Source organism: Peromyscus maniculatus, chromosome 21, assembly GCF_049852395.1.
Source record: "Peromyscus maniculatus bairdii isolate BWxNUB_F1_BW_parent chromosome 21, HU_Pman_BW_mat_3.1, whole genome shotgun sequence".
NCBI lineage: Eukaryota > Metazoa > Chordata > Mammalia > Rodentia > Cricetidae > Peromyscus > Peromyscus maniculatus.
In genome coordinates, this window is record NC_134872.1 from 39,529,526 (window position 1) to 39,550,128 (window position 20,603).

Here is a 20,603-nt window from a genome sequence, read left to right on the forward strand (position 1 = left end):
ACCCTGCACATTGCTCGTACAGTGGCTTTTTCAAAAGGATATTTTTGATTCATTTTTTTTTTTTGCCTGAAACTACAAGGCACTGACTGTCATTAAAAGCTGCTCCGGGGATTTGTCCTCTTTTGTTTTCTGTTGCTGTGACAAACACTGAACTAACAGGAAGGGTTAATTTTCGCTTACCGTTTCTAGTCCGTCATCTAGAGAAGCCAAAGCAGGAACCCAAGGCAGGAACTGAAGAAGAGGCCACAGAGGAATGTTGCTTCCAAGACTCACTCACCTTGCTTTCTTAGACAACCCAGGCCCATCTGCCCAGGGGACGGCACCGCCCACAGTGGGCTGGACCCTCCTGTATCAATCATTAATCGAGAAAATGCCCCACAGACAAGCCCACAGATAGTTCTGGTGGAGGCAACTCCTTTTGTGAGGCTCTCCTTTCCCAGGGAACTATAGGTTGTATCCAGTTGACAAAAGCTAGCCAAGACAGGGTTAGAGAGATGGCTCAGTGGTTAATAACATGTACTGTTGTTACAGAGGACCCAAATGTGGTTCCCAGCACCTGCATCGGGCAGTCACATCTGCCTGTAACTCCAGCTCTGAAGAAGCCAATGTCCTCTTCTGGCCTTTGAGGGCACCTTCACACACACACACACACACACACACACACACACACACACACACACACACAAATTTTTTTTAATAGAAATAAATCTTTAAATGAAAGATTAAATTACTGCCAGCCTCCCCAGATTTAAGGGGCTATATAATTAGACTAGGACCCAGGGAAACAAAACAGCTTGCAGTCAATTAGTCCTCAATAATATGTAAAGAGGCTGCCCATGCGCATGCCAGAGGAGCTGTGTCCTCAGAGCTCTGTACAGCACTGTGACAGTACTCACTCTGACACCTACTGGAGTTGGAACTGATCGAAGCTGGTTTCTGCTTTCGAACTGGAAGCCAGTGTGGCATCCAAAGCCCCTCTGAGCACCATCCTGAGTGCCAGCCATTGGCTTCCATGCAAACCACAGTGTCCTCCTACCCTTCTCAAGCAGTTAGAATCAGATGCCTCCCAGAGCTCCCAGCCCCTTGAGCTTCCCTTGAGAGAGCTCCTGGCACCATGGAGATGTAGCTGCTTTTTTTGTGGGGTGTGTGTGTGTGGCGGGGAGATCAGCCTCCTTGGAGAAACCTTCCTATGACTTCTTCAGTCTTTGTTAATTACTCTCTGCATCTTGGGCTCCTCTTTATTCCCTCGTTATGTAGCTGGTTCCATTCTTCCTTTTCCCTGTTCAGTCGGGGCAGTGGGAAATAATTTTTTTCATTCAATGATTTCCATAGCAACACATATACTTTTGCATATCTGTTTCAGGGGCTACCTTCTTAGAAAAAGATGAAGGCCCTTCACTGAGCATAAGTCCAAACGTAGGGGAGAGAGAACTTCCTGGGAGCCATATAAACCAATCCTAGTAAGGGTTTTTAAAGAGTCCGGGATGAACCTTCACCTTCCAGCTAGACCAAGGGTACAGCCACTTAAGGGCAGGAGTCAGGTTCCCAATTACCATCTGAAAGGGGGGTGAAGACCCCTTCAAACCTGAGTTTCCTAAAGGAAATCAGAGGCAGCCCAGCAACCAAGGCAGAGAGCTCAGGCGTGCCAAGCTGGAGCTATGAGGGGAAAGTGAAGTATTTTTCATATTCATTCATTGCTAATTACAGCAATTAGTGGCTGAGCCTTGTTAGCCTGAGAAGGGGAAGGAGAAGGCCATCATCTGTTCATTAGCATAGCTCACTAAGGGATCCTTTTCCAATTCTCCTGCAGTTATTTTAATTAAGAGTGCCGCATGAATTCACACCTTCAGAGCCTTCGCTTACTGCAGAGGTGTGAGCTCCCAGGGATGCTGATCACACGGCCCTCCGCATCCACATGACAGTTTGCTAAGGATGTTCTCGGTGTTCTGTGCAAGGGAAGCAGACTGGAGCACATCCGTGCTGCAGAATTGACTTGCCTGGTCCTCTCCGTCCTACTGATCAGTCTTAAAATGTTTTTGTTTTTTTTTTTTTCAGGCTTGAAGCCATCTGAATAGTGCTTTTGAAAAAAAAAAAATCATGGTCTAACCAGGGAAACAATCAAAATGATAGTGGGTATGGCTTATCAGTACCCCACCCTCTCACACTCAAAGACCTTAAGGGGTACCATCAAGGATTTACTGCCCTCCCCCACACACTGCACCCTCTACCCTCCTCCACTGAAAGCTACTCAACTGCCACATCATTCCTGCTGTGCCAGGTCCCTGTGCTGTCAGTGAATGAATGCACTCAATTTCTGGAGATAACATTAATCTGATGATTCTCGCAGTGAACGCCACATGCTCTACCCCCCCCCCCCCCGTCCCCCACCCCCACTGAGTGCCAATTGCTGCTACTCAGAAAGAGGGCTCCTTAGGCAAAAAGCTGGGGAACCTAAAAAACTTGGAGATTATTGATGACTTTATTTTCAGCCTTTTCTTCAGAGCATGGGCAAGGGGGCTCACCACAACCAGGATTCCCATTCCTGCTATTTGGGAATCTGAAGCTATTTGGTTCCAGAGTCTTTCTGTCCAGGGAATTATGCGGGGATGGGTGGGGTGGGGGGAGGCTTGTGGTCTACAGACCAGAGTCTGATACACGCTGGAAGGGAGGGAGGGAAGAGAACTGAGCACAGCTGGGAACTGAGGGAGATGGACAGGACTCTAAGAAATTCCAATCCCTCCTGCTGGGTGATTCCCTCAGCAGCGAGGAGCTGCAGTCCTTTGGTTGAAGGTGATGGATGAAGCCTGCTTTGGGTGGAAGCCAGGGGACAGGTGGGGACGGTATGGAAGGAGCCAGAGGCCCACCTCCGAGCAGTTACACACATTTCTGTGCTTGTCTGATACATTCTGTTAAGGCACGTTTGCTAAAGCAAGCGAATGCTGTCCCTGGCGTCCTGGGCACTGCATGTGAGGGTTGAGACCCGATGGGGTGCCCTGAGGGGCCTGGTGTTGAATGTCAAATGTGTGCCTGAGACCAATCGGGAAGCTCTAGACTTTGCTCTGAGAGGCAGTATCAGGTCACTTGCAGGAGCCTCTTAGAATTTGAAAACTTTAACTTCAAGGGAGAATGAAGTAGAGTCCCAGGGAGTTCTAGGCCTGTTCTCCCCGGAATACTGTAAAGTGATTTTATTTATTTGTACATTTATACTTCCTTCTTGTTAATTCTGTAAAAATCAAACTACGGTTTCTATTGCCATGAAGGGCTCTGTCACTCACCCAATTCGTTTATTCCAGTCCTCCGGTCACTAGCTCCTAGCATCCTCTGAAGGTGGAGAGGAAAGGGGGAGAAAGGAAATGAGGCAGAAAAGAAGCGGGTTTGAAAAGGAAGCCGAGTACTAACGAAGAGAACAGGAGGAGAACAAGTACCCTTTGGTCCTCACTTCTCTCTCTTTCTCTTCGGCTTCATCCCTCTGAGAGATGTGCGGGAAACGGCTCTCAAGGCAAGCAGCATCTCAGCTTCAGGAGGACCCTGAACCACAATACCTGCTGCAGACTACTTGGCTACTTGGCGGCGGGGAGCAATAATTGAGTCCAGTGACAAACCCGCACGGGGTTAAGAAGAACACATCACCAGGAGCCCGGGCTGCAGGAGAAGAATCACAGACAGCATGCTCCGAAGAGCCTGCCCTCAACGGCCATTTCAACTGGGAACAGTTGAGGACCACTGAGGCCGGCACCAACCTGTACCCCAAACAGCAACTTTAAAAACAATTGGGTTGGGAGCTAATTGGGATGGGTCAGCAATTGAGAAGGCCAGGATTCAGTTCCCAGCACCCACATGATGGCAAACGACTACTTGATGCCCTCTACTGGCCTCTAGATGTACTGCACACATGTGGTACACAGACACAAAATACCTGTACACCTAAAATTTAAAACAGTATAATAGATCTTCCTTAAAAACTGTTAAAAAATAGTCAGGTTGTGGCAAGATCTATAGACCAATTCAGGGTTTAGATATAAAGTGGACAGATGAGGCTAAGAAGAGAAAAGTCTAAACAGACTTTGGGAATTTGGGAAATTGTGACATCTGAAGTTCACATAAGTATGTAACAAAGGCTGGGTTATCAGTCTTTTATTCCCAAATTGTAACCATCCTTCAGCTTGCCTTCACCTAGAGTCTTCATGAGCAGCTTATTTCTAAATACTTCCACTCTTGGGTGCCTGTTCCTTTTCTCCATAGTGTCCACTGAAGCATGAAACAGTGCACATTTCTGAGGTCCCTGTCTTAGCTCACTGTTCTATTGCTGTGAGGAGACACCATGACCAAGGCAACTTACAGAAGAAAGCATCTAATCGGGGGCCTGCTTATAATTCAAAGGGTTTGTCCATTCTCATCATGGTGGGGAGCATGGTGGCAGGCAGGCAGGCGTGGTGCTGGAGAAGTAACTGAGAGTTCACATCTGATCTGCAAGTTGCAGGTAGGGAGGGCAAGAGAGACTGGGCCTCCGGGCACACCTCCTCCAACAAGGCCGCTCCCACTCCAACAATGCCACACCTCCTAATCCTTCCCAAACAGTTCTGCTAACTGGGGATCATTGAGGGCCACTCTCATTCAATCCACCACAGTCCCATTTATCTTATCTCTCCTACTCTTGCTATTGTTAACAGCCAAACCACTGCGAAGCCTAAGACAATACGTATTTGTGTGTAGGTTTGTTCCTAAGTGTTATAGTTTAGCTTTTACACTGAGGTAACTAATGCATTTTGAGGTAATTTTTTTGGTTTATGGGTGAGATAAGAAGTCAAGAGCAAGCCAGGCGGTGGTGGCGCACGCCTTTAATCCCAGCACTCGGGAGGCAGAGGCAGGCGGATCTCTGTGAGTTCGAGGCCAGCCTGGTCTACAGAGCAGATCAGGAAAGGCGCAAAGCTACACAGAGAAACCCTGTCTTGAAAAACCAAAAAAAAAAAAGTCAAGAGCATTGCATGTGTACATCCATTGCTCCTATGCCATTTGTTGGAAGGTTATTTTCCCCACATTAAAATTTCTTGTTACCCTTGTGCATATTTCACAGATGCTCTTTCTCAGGTTAAGAATGAGACTTTAGGGGCCAGAGAGAAGACTCCACAGTTAAGAGCACTGGCTACTTTTGTGGAGAACCTGAGTTTGATTCCCAGCATTCACATTAATTGGCTCACAACCACCTATAAATCTAGCTCCAGAGGATCCAATGCATCTGGCTTGATACGCACCCCCACACATGTGACATACACACACAAGGACACACACGTAAACATAATTTAAATAAAACAGAGGTTGGGGGGATGGCTCTGTGGTTAAGAGCACTTGTTGCTCTTGCAGAGGACCTGGGGTCAGTTTCAAGCACCCACATGGCAGCTCATAATTATCTGTAACGCCAGCTCCAGAGGTTCCAACCCTCTCCAAACTTCCATGTGGACCATGCATGCACATGATACCTATACATTCATACAAGCAAAACAGTCATATATATAAAATAAAAAGAAATATTTTAAAAAAACAAGAAAATATTCTTTTGGTTTTTCAAGACAGAGTTTCTCTGCATAGCCCTAGCTGTCCTGGAACTCTCTCTGTAGCCCAGGCTGGCCTCAAACTCATAGATCCTTCTGCCTCTGTCTCCCAAGTGCTGGGATTAAAGGTGTGCACCACCACCACCCAGCTGGAAATAAGTATTTTTTAAAGGTGATCTTAGATTTCTGTTTCCTTGGGATTTTTTTGCTTTTGTTTGGTTTTTGCTTTCACAATGGACTATTGGATTTTGTCGAATGATCATCCCACCTGTGTGGAGATGACTGTGGTCCCCCCTAATATTCTGTTAGTATTGTATATGATATTTGTTGACTTTTAGATGTAAAACCAAACTTACATTTCTTTGATGTCTCTCATTTGATCAAGTTGTATAATTCTTTTTTCTGGTAGACGTAGTCTGCCATTACTTTGCAGAATTTTTCTATCTTCTTCGTAGTAAATATTGAAATTTACCTTTCTCATAGAGTCATTGGCTTTGGTGGGAAGGGGACACTGGTCTCATAGACTGAACTAGAAAGTAGTATGTCTTCCTTTTGTATGTTTTTGAGAAGTTTCTAGAAGTGGTATCAATTATTGTTTTAAAGATTAATATTTTAAAAATTGTGCACATACACACACACACACACACACACACAAGTGTGGGTACCTGAGATCCAGAAGAGAATGTCAGGTTCCCTGAAGCTGGAGTTGCAGGCAGTTATGAGCCGCCCAACATGGATGCAGGGAACTGACCTCAGACCCTCTGCAAGGGCATGTTCACTCTTAACCACTGAGCCCTCTCTCCAGCTCTCTATGCATTTTTAAATATAGCTTTCTTGACTGCTCACATTTTGCCTGTTTAGAAACTGTGGCACAGATAGCGTCTTACCAATAGTCACAGGGCAGGAATGGCAAAGCCAGCTTTAATACATTTCTAACTGTAATTCTCTGCAGCTCACCACTGCTCGGAACTACAACAGAATCTTGCTGGTTATCTAATACAGCACCAACAAGATGATCATGTTCCCTCTCTGTTAGGTCAATAAACACTCTCTCAAAACTTGCCTGAAGGACTTGGAAGAGCCTTTAGCCTTGTGACACCAAATTTGACATTTTGGAACAAGTCAATATTCAGAGTCAGAGCTTGGGCTCAGATAGCAAATCCCGGGGCTCTCGTTGTTCACAATTAAAGAATGAGGAGCCCTTGAAATGTTTGAGCTGTAGCATAAGCAAAAAAAAAAAAAAAAAAAAGTTGGTCAACATTCTTTGATACTCTATGACAAAGCCAGATTCTGCCTGGATCCTACACAGAGGGAGTGTCCAGGTGAACGTGCCTGTGCCTCTGGGCAGCCAGCACCTCCTCCCGTGCTTTATCAACTGCCCTGTGTGGAGGTCTAGTGAACCACACTAACCAATGGTTAGTTCCACACTAACTCATGGAAACCAGTCCTCTTTGAACCGCGTGCGGCTAAGGTAAACCCTCGCCTTCCTGCTGTTCCCTACCAGCCGTATAGGCCCATTTTCTGTCCTCTATTCTTTTCCTAAGAGTGTTCTTTTACTTGATTTGATATCTCCTTTCATCTCCTTTGTTGTATTGTTTGCCATCTTCGTGACTGTCTGCAGCCAACGGTACACAACTTCAACCAGTTACACGGTCTAATTGCAGGTGATGGATCACTTCATCAATAGCATGTGCTAATGATAAACTCAAATGTCCTATGTCTAAACATGTGTTTTGCCTGTGTGTATGTGTGTGTGTGTGTGTGTGTGTGTGTGTGTGTGTGTGTGTGTGTGTGTGTGTACACATGTGTGCGGAGGCCAGAAGCCAATGCTAAAAATCTTCTATCACTTCCCACTTTTTTTTTTTGAAACAGGATCTCTCACTGAACCTGGAGCTCACCGGATTCCAAACTGAATGCCTTTTGTTTCCTTCTCGTAACTGATTGTTCTTGCTCACACTTCAGGAGCTATGCTGAATAAAGGCAACGAAGTGGCCATGCTTGTTTGTTCTAGATCTTAAGAGAAGGTACATAGAATTCACCTCTCAGTATATTGTCAGCTGTTGATACAACAAATGGCCCTTAATAAGTTCCTGTCTTCACATTGTCAAACAGACTTTCTGTTCGGTCATGATTGGGTCTTGGTAAGTTGTTGTCAAGGAATCTGTCCATTTCTTTTGGGTTATCAAACTTTGTTGGTGCAGAGTTGTTCACGGTGACCTTGGTGACCTCTTCCCTTTGTGGAGTGTCAGCTGTCATGTTCTCCTTTCGCTCTCTGGCCTGTTTATTGGTGTCACCTGTCCTTTTCTTACTTAGTCCAAGTCAGGGTTTGTCTGTCTGAAGAGTCAGCTCTGATTTGCTGAGCTTTGCTGGGTTTTGTCCTTTTCACATCCTCTCTGCTCAGATCTTTATGTCTTTCCCTGTATTCGTGTGGGGCATGCATGGCTTGTTCTCTCATCTCTGGCCCCTGGAGAGGCAATTGTAGGTAGATCTTCACACTTTTCCCATGGGGGCCCAGGATGCTACACTCTCACCTTGACGGCATTTCTGTCTCTCCCTTTTCTTTTGTGTCAGGGAAAAAAAATCAATTTCTTCTTGATTTTATCCTTGATCCATTGGTTACTCAAAAGTAAACTGTTTACTTCCCAGGTATCATTTCATGGTTTCCTGAAAGCTTTGGGTGCCACTATCCAGGATAGCTATGATGCAACCCAACACAAGATTGGAAACTTGTTTAAAACACTGTGAGGGGCTGGAGAGATGGCTCAGTGATTAAGAGCACTGGCTGCTTTTCTAGAGGACCTGGGTTCAATTCCCAGCACCTACATGGTAGTTAATAGACATCTGCAACTCCAGGCCCAGGAAATTTAATGTTCTCTTCTTTCTAGCCTCCATGAGCACAAGACATGCATGAGATAACAGACATACTTCCAGGCAAAACACATCTATACACACACACACACACACACACACACACACACACACACACACACACACACACAACACCTTGAGCATGCATCTTATAGTGGCAACACATGTCTCAATGTGAAAAGGTTGGACACGTAGTCACTTTCATTATTCCAGCCCTAGGTGGCACCTAGATAGAAAAATAAGCCATGAGTCTGCCATCAGCATGTGGTCACTGTTTCAGGAACAAAGGGCAACCCAAGCCCAGATTTCTTGAATATGCTGATGGTGTATTGTTCAGAAAGAACCAAGAGAGCACATCCAGGGAGTAGGCTGTCTTCACCAGCCACGCCCTGTGACCTCCAAAGGTCCTCATGTCTCATGCACAGTCACCAGCCTGAAGTCAGACACTGGAGGATTCTGTCTGGCTCTGAACATAGTCACCCTGAGTGACCAGTCTCAGACTATGGCTCCCTAGTCACAACTATGGCTACCAATGTCACCAACCTGTGTTACACCAACAACCTGCCAAGACCAGCCCAACAACCAGGCTACAACCCAGGCCCACGTGGCTATGGGTTGAATCCCTGATCCACGACCATTGCCATCACCACAGGTGATGGGACAGCAGTCCAGTGTCCCAGTATGGTGTTTCTTCTGCACCACAAGTATTTCAGAGGTCCTATTTACCGGCAGACCTAGGATGGAGGCCATTATCCTATGCCTAGATTAGGTTTGACCAGCTCAGTGCTCAATTCCAGAACAAATTGAGAATCTTGTGATTCTGATTGTCTTGCTCACATTAAATGGGATCTTGGGTCATGATGCTATGGTGTTCCAGGTTGGGGTAAGGTTGGTGAATGCAGCCCCTTAACCATCTTAGCATATGCCAAGCTAAGCTACCTCGGAGTCTCACAGCTGAAAGTACCCACACAGTCTTGGGTATCTGAGGCCCATCACACAGCTGGCAGAGATGTAACCCCAAACTCAAGCATGTCTCCTCAGGACACAAGTCTCTACCAGGTGGTAGAAACAGTTTAATGCCCCTGTCTCTAAGCATTGGCTTGGTAATTGTTGTGCCACCCAAGTTGGGGGATGGGAATGGTAGAGACAGTCCCTTGGCCATCGACAATGATGCTAAGATGGGCTGCCCCTGAATTTCATAGTGACAGAAGTCTGCACTGGCTCAGGAATGGGTGTGCTCAAACCCACTCCAAAACCAGATATAATGTGTTCCATTAGTACACAGGTCTCTTCCTGAGGCTAGAACTGATCTAGAGCCTCCATCTGTGAGCTCTATCTAGCCCACCTCCAGTTTCTACCAGTTGCTGGGTCTTTCTGCAGCGAGCCTGGAACTGAGCACTGCCACAAATCTTCAGGCTACCTTTCTGGCCCTTCCCCATGGCGAGCTACAGCTTACTCCTTGCTCTGCAGCTGGGGATACAGTAGAGGTGATGGAAGCCGCCAGCCACATGGCTCAACACAGTTCCAGCTGCCCAGTCTGCATGGAGTGGCCTGGTGGCAGGTATCTCACAGCTTTGCCCAACACTCTCTCACTATGGCAGATCTGCACTGGGTTTCAAGTCGAAGGTCTGGGCTTAATTCTTTCGCCCTCCGCCACTCAGGGAGGCATCTCATGCTTGGGCTACTTAGAACTGGAGAAGCCGTGATGAGGGCCAGTTGTCCTAGTTTTCTTTGCTGTTGCTGTGATAAATCATTGACCAAAGCAATCTGGGGGAGGAAAGCGCTTATTTGGCTTATATTTCTACATTGTAGTCCATTATCGGTGGAAGACAGGCCAAGAACTCAAAGGCTGGAGCCTGAAGGCAGGAGCTGAAGCAGAGACCGCAGAAGAACACCGCTTACTGGCTCACTTGCTCAGCGCCCTTCCTTATACAGCCCAGGTCCACTTGCTTAGGAAAAGTAACGCCCACAGTGGACTGGACCCTGCTTTATCAATTAACGACTGAAGAAATGCCCACGGTGGGGGGGCAGGGAGAGGCAGGAGGAGAGAGAGGGGGAATCTACGGTTGGTATGTAAAATGAATAAAAAAAATTCTTAATTAAAAAAGAAAAGAAAGCCGGGCGGTGGTGGCGCACGCCTTTAATCCCAGCACTTGGGAGGCAGAGCCAGGTGGATCTCTGTGAGTTCGAGGCCAGCCTGGTCTCCAAAGCGAGTTCCAGGAAAGGCACAAAGCTACACAGAGAAACCCTGTCTCGAAAAACCAAAAAAAAAAAAGAAAAAGAAAAGAAAGAAAAAAGAAAATGCCCACAGACACGCCCATAGGCCAATCTGATGGAGGGATTTTTTTTTAATTAAAGTTACCTCTCCCCAGGTGACTCTACATTGTATCAAGTTGACAAAAAAATTAACCAACACAGGGACCGTTATTGGAACATCCCTCTCGGCTGCCACTTCATCCTGCCTCTCCCTGTCCATTTTGACTGATGGATTTTTTTCTTTTACTCTTTAAAGGTCACCTTTTCTTGCTTCTTTTCCTGTGTGATAATCTTTGGCTGAATGCGAAGCATTGTGAATTTTATCTTGGTGCGTGCTGAACAGATCCGTGCCACGTAAATCTCTCTGAGCTCTGCCGTGAGATACACCTATATTACCTGGAAACAGTTTTTTTTTTTCATGTCTTATTTTGATGGCTTCCTGAGGAGTCCCCAGAGCACTGTCCCGCCTGAGGCTCGCCTTTCCCTACCACTGAAGTTAAGACCTTCCCATGTAGTGGTAATAACTCCGTGGTTACAAAGTCCTCTGACTCTGTTCCTGAGGCTAGGTGAGCATTATCTGTTTTTCTTCTAGTCCCTTCCAGCAGCCCCCACCTGTCAGGCCACTCTCTTTCGTGTGTGAACTGCTCCGTAGTCGGATGAGTTCTCAAGGAGGGGGCCTCTGCTTGCCGCCTTGGGCATGGGTTTCTTCCCATTCTGGCACGCTCTGCTGTGAGCTGCCAGCTGCCTTGTTCTTTCCAGACTCTCAGCTCTGTCTCTGCACACTTAGCAAGTTTTGACAAGCTCCTCCTGGCTCCCTCCTCCATGCCCCACGGCCTTGTGAGGCCATCAACTGGGAAGAGCGACCGCGTGCCTCCTTTCTGCCCTGGGCCTTGTTGGTCACCCCCCCCCCTTGTTGCTTGGTGTCCGCTGTCTTCACATTGCTTGGTATTTATTTGGGGTGGGGGTCAGTTATTTTTTTTTCTTAAGGAACTTTTATGTCCTGCTCTTGAGATTAAAACAAGTCAATTCCCAATGTGGGAATTTACGGCCTTCTTATTCCAGGCATCAGGATAATGAGTCACCTCAGGCAGATATTGCCCCCCCCACACACACACACCCCGGTATGGTTACATGCACAGACTGGTCCCTGACCCCAGGGCTCCCCGGCGGAGGTGAGTACGGGAGTGAATCAGTGACAGGAATATGAGGAGAGCTAGCTCCAGAGACTCTTTGTCTAATTCATCTGCCGTCTATCCAAATGACAATCCAAGCCTTCCCCTTTTTCCCACCCCACCCCCATCTCCTTCATCCTTTAGGCCTTGAGCAGTCAAGCTGAGGGAATGGTTGCCACCTGCCCACAAAGCAGACAAAGGGTCTGTGCCACACTGACCATGGGCTTCCAGGGATTAGGAAGGGCGCAGTCAGACATTCTCCATGAAGATGCTGGGGTAAAATTCAGACAAAAAGCTTGATCAGAAAGCTATTCCATCTTGAAACTACTGATGTCTGCCTCCTCCTGCCAGACATTCTCATTTGATCCACATGTAATGGTACTTGGATTTTTTTCTGATCAAAGCTTGGATGACTACCCAATGGAGGAATGGTTGTGATCAAACTTCTCCTTTAGAATATAAATGGTACAGTACATCCTGAGTATTTTTAAAATGTCTGTTTGGAGTTATTTTCTTTGGGGGATATGTATATGTTAGGTTAAAATGAAGGGTATTAGGGATCATTATAGAATTTCAGACTCACAGCTCATCCATTTTCTTTCCGTTTTAATTTTGTGGTGTGGGGGGGGTGAGTGGGTGTGTACGTATGTGTGCCATATGTTTTTGTATGTGTTCATGATGCCTCTGTGACATGAGCAGTACAGAGAGACACTGTAGCTTTCAGGGATTTCAAAACCTGCTCCCCAGGAGGCTCTCAGCTGGAACACTCTCAAAAAAAAAAAAAAATCCAAGTACCATTACATGTGGATCAAATGAGAATGTCTGGCAGGAGGAGGCAGACATCAGTAGTTTCAAGATGGAATAGCTTTCTGATCAAGGGTTTGCCACATCCTAGCAAAGCCACCTTGGGCAAGTTACCCACTTAACCCAAAGCAGAATTGCAGAACTTTTCAGAAGACTGTGGGGACAGCTGGAGAAGGAGCTTCCTGTGAAGAGCCCAGAATAGTGACGGTCAGGTAACATTAACTGCTGTTATTACTTCATCCTAGAAGAAACCAGATCCTCCACTAACTTAAGAACTCACACAGGATCCAGGCACCAATTCCCTTAAGTTGAAAGGAGAAAGTGAGGACCTATTTGGTGCTGATCCTGCATTCTTTTACTTAACGTCTGCAGTCACCTCCCGGACTGATGTTCTATTCATTTTACACTAAGACTGAGGGGCAATGACTCGGGCTAACCTCGCTACAAAATTCTTGCTACAAAACTCCAGCCCTTTATTACAAACAATACTTTGGTAATAGAAGACAGAGGAAAAAATACTCGTCATCTCCTTGTTCTTCACCGGCAAAGATACCCTGAGCTTGCTTCTCTGTAGTGGGGAAGAGCTTTCAGACACCAAGGCAGGAGCTCACCAGTTCAGAGGCGTACAGGTGCAGCAGTAACTGGGACAGGGCTGCTCAGATGGACATGGCATCACTGCTAACTTAAAAGGGGGTGACAGCTGGGAAGAATCTCCTCTGCTGGCCGTTGACAGAATCCTTCTTGCCTTAGTTTCATTACCTCCAAATGAAGACAACAAGGATGTGCTCCAAGCCATAAAAATATACAAAGTAGGATTTCTGCTGATTATGACAAAGCTAATACCTGGAAGAAGCCAAGGGCCTTCCAGAGGTCAAGCTGAGGCTCAAGGAGCCTTGGTGATATTTGGCTTTTGATTATCAGCTGTTTCCTGCTATGAGTTTCTTGTGTGCTATTGTAGCTTTTCCATCATTTATTGGGCACCATTTCCCCTCTGCTAAAGGGATATTTAGATAAGCTGTGTGCTGACAGTGTTCACAGCCAGAACCCCAGTTCAAGCCTCCCTGTAATTATCGTCATTGGCAGCATCCGGCCAGGTCCATCCCCAGATGGAGGAAAGTCCCTTATCAGAGATACCTCTGTACTCTCTAAGAACAGACCCTAGCATCCAGACTACCTGTTTGAGAAGGCCTGGCAGATGTGCCAATTAAGCCTTACTTCCTCCTTTCCCAAACCTTACCTCTAGTTCCAGATCTCCCTTCGACTATCACCAGAGGCATCTAGCTGTACACAGGTTGCCTAGCAACTAAACATACCTTCCCCGACCCTGCAGAAAAACTTGCAGATAGCTTGAACAGATAGGAGTCACAGGAAAAAAGAAGGCAGTTTTATTTTCTCCCATGGACCTAGCAACTTACAGATTTCTAACATTTTCTACCAATCATGTTTAAGATTGTAGTTGAGCACATAAAATCCCTCTTCTTAGATATTACCCAAATTTAGCCTTTAGTTAATTCATTAGTCACTTCTGTTTTGGGTTGCAAATGATAATTAACAATTACTGCCCCTCTGTGTGATTCTTATCACCCCTCTGTTTGACCCTGGAAGCCTGACAATCACTGCCTGAGGAAACTCTTACCTGCCTTTATGACCACACAAGAATTCAAGCCTGGTGACCTTGCTCAACCAAGGGACTGCTATTACTTGGGTTTATAATTGGATTCCTGGGAGACTTAGGAAGAATGTGGAGAACTTAGAGATGGAGAACTGAGAGGGATAAGGAGGGTTTTGACCAGAGAGTATGTGGACGAGATGGAAGATGAGGAAGAGTAGCTGGGGAAGTACCAGTTGGGTAAGAACGAGATGAAAAGGACCTCGATGAGGCAGCATTAAGACAAGAGAATTAGGATAGAACTTAGAGGGAGCAGTAGATAAATATAGAGAGAAATCAGGCAAGAAAGGAGGCATGAGAGCAGAATAGAAGCTTGTAGAGAAAGAACTCACACAGAATAATAAAGTGTGTGGACTAAGGCGTTTCATGTACATAGATTCATTTCTTTTCATCAAAGATTAATTATCAGCTGGTTGTAGATTCTTCCCGGACCCTGGGAGGGGACTATCGAGGGGCTGGATGCCCATAGTCCCTGATACATGGCAGTTGTGTTTTGTTTTTGGATGAAATAAGCTAAACACATGCTTAGTCCCTTGGGGCAGCACCTGACACATAGTGGGGGCTCACTAGATGTTTTGGTGATGCATAGCAGTTTCCTCCAGATTGAAAAATCCTGTGGGGGCAGGGGGGAGATCCTTAAGATTTGGGGAGTTCTAAAAGGGGGTCCTTTAAGACTGGAAAACAAACAATTCATAAGTGTCAGGAAGGCCCTAAAACTTACCAAATACACAAAACCTCTCCATCCCCAAGGTTATAAAAGCACATAAGCAGTGAGGCCTGCTGAGGAGAGCCTCAGGCCAGCCAAGGGGCCTAGAGGAGGCTCTCAGATCTGCAGAGCTACCTGTAAGTAGAGGCCGGTTGCAGCTTTTGTGAGTTGCCACCCATGGCCAGTATGGGCCATCAGCAAGGCACTACCTTTGAGTTATCCCTCTTCCTGTAAGTAATTCCAACAAACTTATGGATTCACCAAGTTGGGTTTGGGTGGTACTCTTACTTTGGTCTGTCATGGGCTCCCTATCTTGGGCAAATAGACATTTGCTCATGTCACCCCAGGAATAGTGTCGCACAACAGTTGTCCTTGCTGCTCAGAACATGAAAGGTCTCTGAAGACTGAGAAAGGCAAGTACATTTCAGGAACTTCTTTTTAATACTGGTGGTACAAGCCCTCACAGACCCTATCCCTTCCAGACAAATCTTACGAGGTTCTTGCCTGGCCCGTGTCTGCATTCAACAAGAGAAGTTCTGCTGCCCAAAGAAGAGCAGTGGTCTTAAATTAGAATGCAACAAATGCAGGTTCCCTTGTGGCTGTGTGAGGGTGAGTGGATGGCGGCCTGCCATGGTCAGTGTGGATGGGATTCAGTCTGCAGGCAAGGCCAAGTCTAGCTGACCCATCCCTGAGTCCTCACATGCCAGATGCTCCACCTGGTGAAGTGGTACATGCCTTTAATCCTAGCACTTAAAAGGCAGAGGCAGGCCGATCTCTGTGAGTTTAGGCCAGCCTGGACGGATGGAAGAATGTCTTTCTGTATGCTGTGAAAATATATTGCTCTGATTGATTGATAAATAAAGCTGTTTGGCCAATGGTGAGACAGAATAGGGTTAGGTGGGACATTCTAACTAGAGAGGAGGAAGGAGAAAGGAAAAACAGAGGAGACGCTGCCAGCTGCTGCTATATCATGCAAGATGTAAAGATACCAGTAAGACACAAGCCACGTGGCAAAGTACAGATTTATAGAAATGGGTTAATTTAAGATGTAAGATCTAGCTAACAAGAAGCCTGAGCTATCAGGCCATACAGTTGATAATTAATATAAGCCTCTGTGTGTTTATTTGGGTTTGAGCCACTGTGGGACTGCGGGATCGCAGGAGCCGGGCAGGACCAGGAAAACTTCAGCTACACTGGTCTACAGAGTGAGTTCCAGGAAAGCCAGGGATACATGAAGAGACCCTGTTTAGAAAACAAACAGACGGGCTGGAGAGATGGCTCAGTGGTTAAGAGCACTGACTGCTCTTCCAGAGGTCCTGAGTTCAATTCCCAGCAACCACATGGTGGCTCACAACCATCTGTAATGAGATCTGGCGTCCTCTTCTGGCCTGCAGGCAAACATGCTGTATACATAATAAATAAACAAATCTTAAAAAACAAAACAAAACAGGACTCAAAAAAAAAAAAGAAAAAAAGAAAACAGACAAAACCCCACATGCCTCTTGGAAGATTACCCCCCGACTGAGCTTGAGTTGAGCCTCTCTGCATCTTCTTTCAAACGTCCTCAATCTTCAGACTTCTGTGCTCAGTTCTGCATAGCTAGCACAACTCTTTAGAAACGGCTACAACCAGAATCCCCACTCCCAAACTGGTAAATGACCAGATTCAATATCTCAGTGGAATTCCTCTTGCCCACCATATCTGATGCGGCCTTCAGCAAGAACCCTGTTGTGTCAGTCCAGACAGAAGCCTTCTATTCATCATATCTCCTTAGTAAGTTTCCATTTACAGCCTGCCCCTCTACCCCACACCGTGGATGTCTGCACTGTGTTCAGAACTGAGCCCAGCTCTCTACCAAGCCTTGCTTCCTCCTCTTACTACAGGCAGTTCCTGCCTTTAGAGCTTTAACTACTTCAGGAATGAGCACAAGCATGTGTGTCGACATATCTGCACACACACACACACACGCACACGCACACGCACACGCACACGCACACGCACACGCACACACGTATGCACATCCCACAGCTTGAGAGACGCTCCCTAGAAACACCTCTGAGCTGAGCTAAGGAGTTCTCCTGTTTAGAAGCATGGGACTCCAACCCTCCCACCTGTGTCCCCAGCCACCAATATCACTGACTCCTTTGCACTACAAACTTATATATAAACAGCACCTACTGTAGTATGCTGGGGACGCATCCGACTGAGGAGACTTGTCCACCAGTCTCCGAACCTGAGTCAGTGTGCTGCAGGCTTCTTCCATTTCTCTCCAGATGAGAAACACATCCTCTCTGACACCAGCTCCTGGAAAGGGAAGCATAACATAAGTGAGCAGCTGAGATAGAAGTCTCCTGCCCAAAAAAACTCTGCAGGATCCAGGCAGGCATGGCACATCAACTCACTGAGGACATCTCTGAACGTCCAGTTATATTTCCCCCAAATAATCTCTTGATGAAAGTCAGAACTGGAACCCCCCTCCCCAAGGGAGCCTAGACATGGTGGCATACACTTGTAATCCCAGTGCTCAGGAGGCCAAGGTAGGAGGACTGCCCCAAGTTCAAAGGCAGCTTAGGCTACAGGTCATCAATATTCTTACCCAACTGTGAATCCTGTAAGCTACAATAAAAACCAGCATGGCAAGATATGCCCATGGGGCAATAGTGGTACACATGTTATAGAAGTAACTAATCTCTTTCTATTTGGATTTAAGGTCCATTCTACAGAAGGAAACACATGTTTGGTACTGTAAATCTGGCCAAGAATTCATGGCTGAGGAGCTCACAGGCCCAGGGCTGAACCTACCACTACTATACTATTAAATAGACCAGTATCAAACTCCCTCTGAATTCACATCTTTATACACATAGATTAGTGCAGCTCTCAGACCACATCTGAGGGGATTCCTTGTTCAGTGCTTGGCAATTAGCAAGGAAACTCACAATTGGTCAGAGTGCAGAGACAAGTGCTTATGGAGTGCTCGGCCACAAATGGAACATCTATATTACACACCTCCCTCCAAGTCTCAGAGACCACTGAAGAAGAGGGCATGGACAGACAGTAAGAGCCAGAAGTCACGGAGGACCTGACAAAACAGTGTCTCTGAACACCATAGGGTCACTGACTCACAGACTCCCAGCAACTGTAGCTGCCGCCACAAGACCTCCACAAGATCAAACCAGTCAACCTTCTAGCACAGAGGGGGGGGGTTGTGAGCCCCCACTCCTAACTGAGGAGTTATTAGCATTTGGTGGCTTCTGGGGAAGGGGAGGCAAGTTTTCTTTAAGGGTATACAGCCTTTAGTAGGTTAGCCACACTCTAGTGGATGTCCACATCCATATGAGTGTAGGGGCAGCATAAAGTAGATTCCATGCGGTATATACAAGAAAGAAAATAAGGATACAAAGATGGAAGAAGGTGGGAGAGTGGGATGGTAGGATGGTAGGATGGATCTGTGAGGAGTTGGAGGGTGAATGAGGGTGAATCTGATCAAAATATATTATATGCATATATGAAATCCTAAAAGAATTAATAAAAAATATTATCTATTTTTAAAAACCAACAAGACCAAGCAAAAAAAAAAAGTCCCCCCAGAGAAATGCTGCCATCTTCATAAACCATATGTGCAGATGTTGGGATGCACCCAGTGCTTGTAAACATCTGTGGCAGACAGAATAGTATACATTTTACATGATCCTTCGGTAAAGTAAAGAAAGCAGAAGCATCTCATGAAAGCCAGTCACTGTCAGCAGCAAGTGGAACTGAGGGGTCTATGCAACAGCAGCCCCTGATCCTTCTTGATTTAGACGAGGTATCCAGCCTCCTTGAAGTCACTTCCACTGGCCTTTCCTTTGCTCTAAGGATCTTTAACCCTTCTTTTCTGTAGCAATGATCTTTTAGCCTTCTTTTCTGAGCTGCTGCTGCTGCTGTCTTAGTGCAGGGTGAGGTTTGGCTGCATGACATTTTTTAAATGATGTGATTTAATTCATATAGACATTTGTGTCTCCATGGGTAGGTGGTCCACGTCTGGTCAGTGTTGGTGCACCTCCTGCAAACAGTGTCCTCGGAGGCCAGAAAAGGATGCCAGATCCCTTGGAACTGGAGTTACAAATGGCTGTTAAACACCATGTGGGTGCTGGGAATTGAACCCAGGTCCTCTGGGAAGAACAGTCAGTACTCTTAACCACTGAGCCATCTTCTCAGCCCAACATAAGAAGAGATCTTGAGTGTATCAATGTGAAAATCCCAGCTATGGCAAATCATATAACTTTGTGAGATGAAGCCCTCTAAAGGATACCTCACATATCTGTATTTCTTCTTCTAACTATGTAAATCTACAATTATCTCAAAAACATTTTAAAAATAAAAAAGTCAAGACCCACACTTCATCTTGCTCCTGTACCACCCCAGCATATCCCCTGTCCTGAAAGTCACACTAGATTCAAGGTGGCTTCTAGAACGACAGGTTGCAGGACAAATATCCTCTATAGAGTCAATCCCTCTCGGGCACCCTTCCCTGAAGTTCTACCCAACAGCCTCACTACCCACCTGTGACCAAAGCCTCATCACAGCTGCGTGCACAGTGGCCCTAAGTAAAGGTGGAGTTCCGTCTTAAGAAGGAGTAGGTCTGGGTGGCAACTGGCTGTCCCTGCCACATCTACCGAGACCTGTTCTGTGCCTGAGGCACATAGCAGCGTGGACTTCTGACATGTGGAGGTAGCATTCCCTGCTTCTGAAAGCTCACTGGATCTGCAGTCAAGTCATGGTTTCCAAAGTACACTTCCTCTGCATACCATGACTGCTCTACTTTACCTCGAAAGAGGGTGCGGTGGAGTCTTAACCATCCTCTTCCCAGTCAGAAACCTCAGTAATGATTCCTCCAAGGACTCCCGGGGAGGGGGGTTGCTAAGGAGATGCCTCAGTGGCCGAAGGGCTTGCTTTGCAAGCATGGAGACCGGAGTTTGAATCCCTGCCGTGCATATAAAGCCAGGCATGGTGGTGCGCATCCGTAGTCTGGTGCTGCTAGGGGAAAATGAAGGGCAGAGGCAGGAGGAGCCCCAGAAGCTAGGAGACCAGAGAGCCCGGCACACAGGGTAGCAAACAACAAAGAGATCCTGTCAAAAGTAGTCAGAAGGTAAGGACTGACACGAGGCTGTTCTCTGACCTGCATGCATGTGCTTGCTTACCCAGATGAACATGTACACACATCACACACACACACACACACACACACACACACACACACACACACACAAAGTTTTTTTTTAAGTAAAAGAAAGGACAATTGCTGGAGACCTTAGGACTGGTAGTGATTAACTGATGGCCTTACCTGTTGCTGGAGGGCTTCTCTCCAGGTTCCCCAAGCCCCGCAGTCCCACAATCCACATATAAAATAATCACTCAGATGCTTATATCACTTATAAACTGTATGGCCGTGGCAGGCTTCTTGCTAACTGTTCTTTTATCTTAAATTAACCCATTTTTATAAATCTATACCTTGCCATGTGGCTGGTGGCTTCCCAGCGTCTTCACATGCTGCTTGTCCTGGCGGTGGCTGCAGTCTCTCTCCCAGCCTTCCGCTT

The 20,603-nt window shown here is 46.4% G+C and overlaps 1 protein-coding gene across 3 annotated transcripts in view; it reads right to left on the reverse strand.

The window, feature by feature from the left end:
• Vwa3b (von Willebrand factor A domain containing 3B) overlaps nt 1-20,603 on the reverse strand; it is a 195,408-nt gene that overhangs the window by 105,502 nt on the left and 69,303 nt on the right. For all 3 annotated transcript variants that reach the window (XM_076557482.1, XM_076557483.1, XM_076557481.1), the window contains exon 8: nt 17,203-17,328. In XM_076557482.1, the coding sequence (XP_076413597.1) occupies nt 17,203-17,328 (126 nt within the window). The remainder of the gene's footprint in view (nt 1-17,202; nt 17,329-20,603) is intronic.